Source organism: Cynocephalus volans, chromosome 4, assembly GCF_027409185.1.
Source record: "Cynocephalus volans isolate mCynVol1 chromosome 4, mCynVol1.pri, whole genome shotgun sequence".
Taxonomy (NCBI): domain Eukaryota; kingdom Metazoa; phylum Chordata; class Mammalia; order Dermoptera; family Cynocephalidae; genus Cynocephalus; species Cynocephalus volans.
Window position 1 is genome coordinate 147,608,140 of NC_084463.1, and position 11,055 is coordinate 147,619,194.

Consider the following 11,055-nt stretch of genomic DNA (forward strand, 5'->3'; position numbering starts at 1 on the left):
TAAGAATGATATTACTTTATAAAATACAAGCAGGAAAATAAATCAAACTTTTTCTTGTAATTCTTTTCCAAACAACTGAAAATGTGACTGTTACTTTAACAAACCTTGACATTTTCTACAGGGGCCCAGACAGATTCTGGAAAGTCAGTATGGCTTAAAAAGTCCTATTCAGGCCATTACATCCTTGACAGACTGCTGAAATCATGTTTAAATACAGACACAGAAACACTTATGCACACAAACCCACATTATGTGTGTCCCAAGCAAAAGCATCAGCATGTTTTTGTTAGAGCTTGGGACACCGGAGCAAGACCGCCTGAGTTTGAATGCTATTTCCTTCATTTATTATCCGTGCAACCCTGAACAATACCCTAAACTCTGTGTGACTCCATTTCCAATTCTGGAAAATAATAGGACTCAACTCATTGGTTTGTTTTGAGGATTATACAGGTTAATATTTATGAAACACTTAGAACAATATCCAGTGATAATCAGTGCTAAGTAAGTGTTATGTTAGTTATGTAAATGTGTGTTATATAAATTTAAAAATTAATTCATTGAGCTCTTGAAGGAATACCAGTCATTGAGTAAGAGGGGCAAAGCCCAATTGAGTTTTCTACTGATTGCCAGACACTTAATCAAAGTAGTCTTACTTATTACAGTCAAACAAACTTAAGAGATGTGTAAAGTTCTATCTCCAACTCTGAATTATTTATAAATTGCCTAAAGTCACATAACTACTTAAAAGGGAAATTCTAAATACATATTTAAGAGTATCTGAATTTTGTTTTCTTAATACTGTGGGTGTTAATGGTTATATATCAATTCAACTGAAATATGTCATCAGATTTTTAAATATAATTGGAAGAACATGGTTTATAAATAATTGTGTTTTAAAATAAATATGTTCAAAGTATTTGCATATTTGTTCAATTGGAAATAACTTTAGTTTATGATATTTTTTTTTTTTTTTTTTTTTTTGTCCTTTTCGTGACCGGTACCCAGCCAGTGAGTGCACCGGCCATCCTCATATAGGATCCGAACCCACGGCGGGAGCGTCGCCGCACTCCCAGCGCTGCACTCTCCCGAGTGCACCACGGGCTCGGCCCTAGTTTATGATATTTTTATCTCTGCCAGCTATTTAGTCAGTCACCCTTGTAGGATCATGACATGTAATTAAAAATTAGTTATTTGATATGCTTTTATTATTTTGACAATTCAGAAAAAGTAATGAAACTGTGATTAATTTTAAACTATTATTTTTTACATTTTAGAGATTATGATACCTGTAGCCATTACATAGAATACAGTTTCAGGTTTGCAATACAAGATGATTATTTTCTGTTCTACACTTAATTTGCAAATGACTCAGATATGCTGCTATGAGGTACTTCTAGAACTTTGTGAGTTGAATGAATTCTCTGGTTTTTATAAAACACACTTAACAGAGAAGAATGATGTTTCTATTTATCACATTTTGTCTTGGGAGTATGTGGGAGCACATAGGCTTGACAAAGTACAGGGAGTACACCAAGGGCAAAAGTCCTGAATGCACTTATGCAGAACCGAAGTGCTGAGAACAGCATGTGCAGATGTTTTCCAGAAATTGCCCCATAGCTAATTTCTTTTTGTTCCTTTGATAAATGATTGATTCAGTTGTTTTTTTTTTCTCTTGCATTTCCTTGTTTTATAGTAGAAGCTGAAGCAAATACTGACTCAGGGCTGCATCTTGTTTCTCCCTTCTTGAGGAAGAGTCCCCTAGTCCCTTTGGGCTTCTCATTGCTCTTAATATTTGGTCTCTGAGTAATGTTTGCATCTCTGTCACACAGCAAGAAGTGGTATGACTATATGTTTATGTGGAGTTATGAGTATACACAGTATTCTCACATATCTCATGCATGACAAGTAGAAGTGGCATAGGCAGTCCCTCATTTTACTGGTAAAGAAATTCAGGCCTGTAAGATCCTGATGATTCACCTGAGAAACACTGGTCTTCTGGGGTTTCACTGCACCTTCCTGCTTCATAGATTTATTTACAGCAGCAATGCTTAAACACTAATTTAAGTTTTTACATCTTTACATAATTTCAATTCCTTACTACCAGCAATCACGAATTAAGGTAAATCTAGGTTTTCTCAGAGACATGAGCTAAGAAATTCAAATGTACTCCAGAGAAATTGTCATTCAGCTTCTTAAGCAGACATACACAGTTCCTACCAGCATCTAAAATTATTGACTAAGGATGCTGCTCTACATGGCTGGGCTTATCTTTTAAAACACCAGTCCCTCAGTCAAAACATCAAAATCAACATTATTCATTTTTTCGCCATGTATGTTTAAGCAAATTTTTGTATTTTTCACTCCTTTGTCAGTGGTCCCTATGTGCTTTTGTTTCTGGATATAGAATCAAGAGGCTAGCTAAAAAAGAGTAGGAAAGAAGAAATCTTTAGCAGTGTCCAAGATTGTGAAGAACATGCCTTATTTCAGAAAGATTTGGTCCCGAATTTAAGCTTTTCTACTCCAAGTTTTGTAATATATAAAGCTCCAGTTCCTTATATATATATATATAAAAATTTCTCATTTCATAACCTGAGGCATGAGAATTTAGACAAAAATATGTATAAAGACCTCAGCAAAATGGCTGGTCCCTAATATAGTTTTGATACATATCAACTTTATTACCTTCAGTGACATTAACTAACCCAAGTACATTTTCTTGTAGACTGACTTGTTTTGTTTGCTTGTTTATTTGTATCTACAGCTGATTAGTGGTCTAATTTGAATAAAACTTCAAGTAGCTGTTTTTGCATATTGATATTAAAATGTTTATACTCTATATTAGATTTTCTTTCCTTTTCTTTGCTACATTTCAATGCTTTTTACTTTGTTCAGTGGGCTATATTTTTCTAAAAAGAACAGAGCCCCTATGCATAATTTGTTTTTAAATTTAATATTTGAATAGAAAAACTTCACCTAGTTCTAAAAAATAATAGTAGTAGTAGTAATTAATAATAATGATGATAATAAAATAGCTGACATTTATTTACTATTTGCTATTGTTTGGCTTTAGAATTCTAAGCATTTAGCACTTACCATCTTATTTAATCCTCTTATCAATATTGCGTAGTATGCACACTGGTTATTTACAAACTTGTAGTGTGAAAAGAGAAACACAAAGAAAATAAATAACTTGTCTTTCACCCATTTTAGTACCTCACAAGGACAACTTAAACATCAGAGGAGTTAAAATTTCTTGAAAACATACTGTAATTAAATTGAAAAACAAATTAAGAGGCACGGGATTTCCAGGAATGCATCTAGAATGTAAATATTTTGATGAATTTTAGTTATAATTTTTTTGTATGCTTGCTTGCTTATAAATTCCCTCATACTTCCCTAATTACATTTCTGAAGTATTAGCTCAGAGGAACCCATATATTTTCTTCTTTTAAAAAATAAATTTTATCGTGTACATTTAAGGTATACTACAAGATATGATGAGGTACGTATATGTAGAAAAATGATCATTATCATGAAACAAATTAACGTATTCACCATCTCATATAGTTATCTGTTTTCCCCTGTGGCAAGAGCATCTGTAATCTACTTATTTAGCAAAAATCCCTCATAAAATAAACTATTATTAACTATAGTCTTCATGTTGCACATTAGACTATATATCTGCTACTTTGTATCCTTTGACCTATATCTTCCTATTTTTCCCTCCCACCCTGCCCCTGGAAACAGTGTTTTATTTTCTTTCTCTCTATATTTGACCTTTTTAAATAATATTGTACATATAAGTGAAATTATGCAATATTTTTCTTTTTGAGTCTGGGTTATTTCACTAAGCAACTGTCCTCCAGGACCATCCATATGGTGGCAAATGGCAGTATCTCCTTTTTTAAGTCTGAATAATATTCACACACACACACACACACACACACACACACACACACACACACACACACACACACACACACACATCACAGTTAAGAAACTGTAAAGATACAGTTTCTTTATCCATTCATTCACTGACAGACACCTAGGTTGTTTCTGTATCTTGGCTATTGTGAATAATACTGCAATGAACATAGCAGTGCAGACATCTTTATGAGGTGGTGATTTCATTTCCTTTAGGTATATATGCAGAGGAGGGATTGCTGGGTCATATGGTGGTTCTGTTTTAAATTTCCTGTAGAACCTCCATATTATTTTCCATGATGGCTTCACCAATCTATATTCCCTCCAACAGTATACAAGGGATTCCTTTTCACCACACCCTCACCAACATTTGTTATCTTTCCTCTTTTTGGTAATAGCTATTCTAGCAGGTGTGAGGTGGTATCTCATAACAGTTTTGATTTGCATTTCTCTGATGATTAGTTATGTTGAGCAGGTTTTCATATATCTGTTGGCCATTTTTATACTGTATTTTGAGAAATGTGTACTCAGGTCTTCTGCCCATTTTTTAAAATTGGGGTATATGTTTTCTTGCAATTGAGTTGTATGAATTCTTTACAAATTTTTTTTTTTTTTTAATTTTTATTTTGTCGATATACATTGTGGCTGATTATTGCTCCCTGTCACCAAAACCTCCCTCCCTTCTCCCTCCCCCCTCCCCCCCAACAGTGTCCTTTATTAATCTCCTTACCAGGTTTGCACATATTTTTTTCCCCCAATCCTTAGGTTGCCATTTTATTTTGTGATTGTTTTATTTATTTTGATCCTATCAAAATAATATTAAAATATAATCTATGAAGAAGAACCACAGTATAGATGATGTATTTTTCCTCAGATTTTCTTCTTGGCACTTGATTTGGTCTGGAAATAATTAAGTTAAGGATAAATTGTTGGCATTTTGTTATATGAATAATCACACACACAGGTGAAGGAGTACTAGAGATTATTTCTCCTAAAAGTCTCAATTTACAGATGGGAAAATTGTGCCTCAGAATCGTTAAGGGTCTTTTCCTTGGGTTTTAAACCAAGGCAGTTAAATAATAGCAAATGAAACCCAGAGATGTTAGAACATCAAAGTAAATTATAATCAGGCTTCATAGAAACAGCTAAGAATCTGGCTTTTGGGAAGATTCTCCCAAACATCTGAAGATAACATCACTGATAGTAAAGGGATGATAAAGGTAGAAGCTCCTCTGCCTTGCTGTACAATGCTACCTCATAGATGACCTTCCCTTTCTTTTCTGTTCCAGAGCACATGAGCAACATGGGGCAAGGTCCATTTTCTGTGCCAGGTTCAGGCTTACTTGTCTTTTTAAATGGTTTTTTTTTTTTTTTTTAACTTTAGAAGAATTTTAATTTAAATCTAGTTTGGGGGATGATTTTTTTTCTGTGAATCACCATTCAGATTTTTTTTTTTAATCTCAGTGTAACTGAGTATGACTGTATATAACAGTATAACCTCAGTTAGAAGTATATTAGGCATTAAACATCAAGTCTACGGGTGGACAAAACTGAACTCAAATCTTGGTTCTTCCAGTTGTTAGCTATATATATGTTAGTGAATTACATAAACAGTTTTGAATTTTTTATTCTTTAAATGCCCATCTCAGTTGGGTGCTATAAAAATTAACTGAGGCAATCCACTGAAAACATTTCACCCAGCATTTGACACAAAAAAAGAATTTAGTAGTTGGTAGCTTATTTTTACTTTGAAAAGTTTGGGACTATATCTATTTATAATTTATCGATCTAATTTTTGCTAAATGAGACAAAAGTACCTTCATTTTTTTTGGAGAAAAATATACATATTTTAGGTAGGAGGTATGGACGAACTCCTCAAAAAGTTTAAAATATGTTGATCAACACACTTATACAAAAATATTAAAAATAATGAAATTGCTTAAAATATCACAGTAAAATAACTCCTTAACTTTTACATTTCATTTTGTTGATTTAAAAATGAAGAATATCATGTTGCTAACTATTTCAAAAAGGCTATTACCCTATTACCTAAGACAAAATAAAAGGAATCATTGATGCAATAAAAATGTTAATCATTACCTGTGATAGCCACCATTTGTGAAGTGCTGACTATGTACTAGAAACTTTGCAATGCTCTTTATATTTATAATCTTATTTAATCCTCACACTCAGTCCAGGAGAAAGGAACTATTACTGTTTTGTTGTTTGTTTGTTTGTTTGTTTGTTTGTTTGTTTGTTTGCAGATGAGGAAACAAGTACAGAAATGTGAAATAATTTACCCATAAAACAGTTGTTAATCGTAAAAGCTAAAATGGTTAGCCAAACTGTTTGAAAAATACAATTTCTAATCACACACTTATATAGAACAGACAGTGAATTTTAATAGTGTGAAGTGGCTCCTGTTTAAACTGATATAGCACTGGTGTCGCTAAATTCTCAACATGAAGATAACTCTGTCAATGCTATTCTTCTCAGCAGAATGCCGAGAAAGTGGAGTGCTAGGTAAATTATTAATATGCATAGTTATAAATAAGTAAATAATATTTTTAGAAAAATAAAAAAAATCGTGCTATTACACTTTGACATTTTTTACAGATTGTCTATGCAGCAAACTTGAAATAAAAGATACCAGATGTTGATCTATTTCAAAATAATCCAAATTTCTCAGTATCAATGTTCAGATAAAGCCACTGTTTCCCAGTACTGTTTCTTCAATTATTGATGAAGATATTGTGATTAAAGACGATTAAAATTGCTCTCTCTCTTCCTCTCTCTTTCACTCTCTCCTTTTGCAGTCGAACAACTCAACATTTACAAAATGCCTTTCATGTGGAAACCACTGAGAATGAGGTCATGGATGAGACATACCCCGAGTGAGTGTGAGCATTCAATGTGAGGAAAAATCTCCTTCAACCACTAGCATTATGACTCTGGATAAGACACAACTAAAAGCCCTCCGATCTCTGTGCAGTGATTCTTAGATTACTTGATAGCCAAACACAATTTTTCTATGATTCTCTTCAGTGCATTTCTTACCTCCTGATTTCTCAAGCTATAGATCAATGGGTTTAACATGGGAATCACCACCACATAAAACACAGAGGCAAATTTATCTGTGTTCAGAGAATGGCTTGATTTGGGCTGCAGGTACATAAAAATGACTGTCCCATAAAATATTGTGATGGAGGTCAGATGGGAAGCACAGGTAGAAAACGCTTTCTGTCTTCCTTCAGCAGAATGTATCCTTAGGATGGCAAAGAGGATGAAGACGTAGGAAATGATCACAATCACTAGAGAACAAAGGGTATTGAACCCAGCAATGATTAACAACATTAGCTCTTTGACGTGAGTGTCAGAACAGGCCAGAGCAAGTAGAGGAACATCATCACAGTAGAAGTGGTTGACCACATTGGAGTCACAAAAAGACAAATGGAATGTAGCCACTGCCTGTACAAGACCCACAGTGAATCCATAAACATAGGTGCTAACAACTATTTGAATACAGAGTTTCCTAGGCATGAGAATAGCATAAAGTAAAGGGTTACAGATGGCAACATACCGATCATATGCCATGATTGTGAGCAAGTATTGTTCACAGACAACGAATGTGATGAAACAGCATACCTGAATGGCACATGCATAGAATGTTATACTTTTATCATCACGCAGAAAATTTGCCAAGGTGTTTGGGGTGACAGATGAAGTAAAAGAGAAATCAACAAAAGCCAAATGGCTGAGAAAAAAATACATGGGTGTGTTAAGTTGAGGACTGATTTGAATTAGCCCAATCAAACCAAGATTACCCATGACACTAGCTAAGTAGACTACTAGGAATATACCAAAGAGAATGGTTTGAAGTTCTGGATTATCTGTGAGGCCTAAGAGGATAAACTCTGTCATTGATGAATGGTTGCCTTTGGCCATGGAATAGGTTTAAAAGTTTTCTGCAATAAATCTTTGCAGCACACACTGAGTAATCTTGTTCCCGTTGGCAGTAATCAAGCAGATATTAGGAGATAGTTCTGATCCAGTGGGATCATATGTTGAACGCATTCAAAGGAGTTCAAGTTGGTTCTGCTTTCAGAATTAAGTGATTTATCATAGGGAGAGATTCCAAAACAGGCAACTCTGTGGGGATTTGTAAGGATAAAAAGATCGTATTTTAAAGTTTTACATAATTGAAAAATCTATGTATGTCTATTTTTAATAAGAGAAAATAAAGATTGAGAGTTATTAGAAAACAGATAAAAAAAGCTTTTTAAAATGATTGGAATACTAAAACCAAAATTACAAGAATTTTTTTGGAAAATATTAATTAACAGAAAACAAATTTTAAAAGTTTATTCCAAAAGGGGTATTATGAAATGTCTTAAACAAAATTTGGTTACTGATGATCTTTATACCAAACATATAGGGTTTTAAAAAAATCTTTGTTTTATTCCTTTATATATCTATGGTTCCTAGTTTTTCTTCAATTGCTCTGCAGTATTTTTGAATTAAAAAGAAAAATAAATGCTTAGAAATGTGGATAGTCTTTTTTCTTTTGAAATATGCATAACAGGATTAAAAATACATCAAGCGATTTAAAAAACACATTTATCATGTATCTTCAAACATTCAAACATGGAGCAGGAGAAGAAAAAACTTCTAGGATGAGTTTGTAGAAGTACAAATTTGTTTCTAGCTAATTAAAGAGGGACAACTTTCAATGATCTTTATTTGAACAGAAGATATACAAATTTGACTTTTTTTCCCTTTTTTATCTAAGATTATCTTTACATCAAGTGTCGATGGTTTTCATTCTCGTTTTCATATGTGGAAACTGAACCTGAGAACTTAAGCCTTCTTTATATTTTATGATTGGTATAGGGTGAGGCAGAACGACCCAATAATTAGTCCTTGATTCCATAACCTCAATTTCTAGTTTACATAAATGATCTCCTTTCAGAGAGGTAAGAATTTCCCCCAAACCAGAGATCAAGGCAATTTTGGACAGGCAATCTGTAAGTTTGTCCATGTCAATTGTTAGAACAGTGCCTATCTCATGCTATGTCCAGGTAAATTAATTTTGGCTCTTGATAGTGTTAATATTAATTAGATGGAGGCTTACTCTGCAGAAGTCTGAGTATAATTCTCATTATACTTATGACTGTAGGATCTTAATAATTTTTGCAACATTTTGAAGAATTCTTCTGTTGCTTGACTAAGTCGCAATCTCTAATATTTAGCTCTCCTGCCTCTTATTTTCAGTACTTCCATTGTTGTGCTGAATTGAAGCCCTTGTGTCTTTTGCTCTGATATTACCAAACTCTCCAACATCTGAGATAATCTGACTCTTCTTTTCTTAAAATGAAACTTGCCTCCTCTTTGAAAACCTGTTTCTCTCCAGGCCACTTCAATGCTCAATTTGAGACTCTTCACATATTTTAAATTTAGCAGGTTAGATAAGGCATTGTTGATTCTTGGAGTATTGTTCTGTATTTATTATTACACTTTGCATTCGTGTAAACTCCCCTGATGCTTTGAGCCTTATACACTTAGTTACTCCTTATTCATTGAAAACTTTGGCATCAAGATCATGCTGTCCTTCCACATAGTTGTCATCAGGTCCCATGCACACCACACATTTAATCTATAGCTTCTCAGATTCTTAATATCTTAATATCAGTGACCCCAGCACCGTTACCTTCAGCCTCCCACTCCCATGGCACCATTTTAAAAATTGTTTTATCTGGAAATTCACCCAGCGCTAAATATCCAAAATTAAAAGATTATTTAAGGATCAAAATCTCTACTCTTTACTTTTCAGCTCGTTATGACAGTTTTCATTTATTCACTCATATCACTATTCCTTAAACTCCACTAATTACTCCTTATCTAGTTTGTTACTCAATTAATCCCCTGTACGGCTTAAACTTCACGATTTATTACTAAAACTTCCCTTTCCAATATCCAATTTATTTGCCCTGTTTCCTTGCAGATAAACCAAAATCTGAATATTTTGAAATATTTTTCTCTCCACAATTATATCTGAACTACCAAGAAGAACCTCTAGGTAAAGTGAGCTATTACTGTGTGTCTCATTCAAAATCAGCTCGTCATTTAATTGACCTCCTTTTTCCTGAACAAAGATTCTGTCTCCAGTCTGTATGTAGCTATTTCACAAACTTTGAATTCCTTCTTACTTCCCAATGACATCCCACTGCTTACTCTTACTAGATGCTAAAATTTCTGACATTAGAGGGGGACTTAAAGTAATAAAATGAAAAATATCTCCATTTCTTGTCACCAGTTGCACAAAAATACCTGTTTCCACGTTTATCCTTTGCACTTTTTTTTTGCAGTGGGGTGAGGGAGTGTCCTATTTCTAATATCTAAACTTATATTTTGAACCCATAATCTTTTGTCTCCCATCTCTTCTTCATTTATTTATTTACTCTATTTTTCTCATCAACCGGAGGGCAAGATATATGCAAAAAAACTAACCAGTGACCTCTGACTTGCATTTTTGTAACTTCATTATTTCAGCACCAAACATCTGGGAGAGTCACCAGTGCTCACTTTGTTCTTCCCATTTATGTTTTAATCTATTTTATTCTGGTATTTTTCTCTCAGCATTGCAATGTGATTACTCTTTCTAAGTTCTTCTTCCTCAGAAATCCAATGAAGATGTTTTTCTTTGACTTCTCTGTTGCATTAGACACCATAAATATTTTCATCATAAAATCATTATTTTTTGGTTTTGAAGTCACCAGAAACCCTGGGTTTTCCCATCATTCTGTCTAATTTTATTTTCCTTGATGGGTCTACTTCCTTTGTTTATGTTGTAAGTAGCACTATTACTTTAGAATTGTTTCCGAAGCCAACTCCTCATTTTTGCACATTATTTTTGAGAGCTGTCTAGATCTGTAGGCCACATTTCTCCTCTGAATTCCAGATACATATACCTACTTCCTTCCTAGGCAACTTCAGTTCTAGAGGCAACTAAATTTAACATGTACATGGAAAATTAATCAATTCAAAAAAACATTCTACCCCACTATTATGCCTTGGAGTATATATCTTACAGCTCAGTGAAAACTGCAATCTTCCATCCAGTCGTCCAGGTAG

General features: G+C 33.7%; 1 protein-coding gene across 1 annotated transcript; it reads right to left on the reverse strand.

Moving 5' to 3' along the window:
• Nucleotides 1-6,927: 6,927 nt before the first annotated feature.
• On the reverse strand, nt 6,928-7,902 carry LOC134374768 (olfactory receptor 5AL1). The gene has a single exon (XM_063092719.1). It carries the CDS (start codon nt 7,867-7,869, stop codon nt 6,928-6,930), a length of 942 nt encoding a protein of 313 aa, XP_062948789.1. The 5' UTR covers nt 7,870-7,902.
• Between the last annotated feature and the right edge of the window lie 3,153 nt (nt 7,903-11,055).

Bases quoted from the DNA above. Each gene is read 5' to 3' on its own strand.
- LOC134374768 (XM_063092719.1), bottom strand. From the start codon at position 7,869: ATGGCCAAAGGCAACCATTCATCAATGACAGAGTTTATCCTCTTAGGC.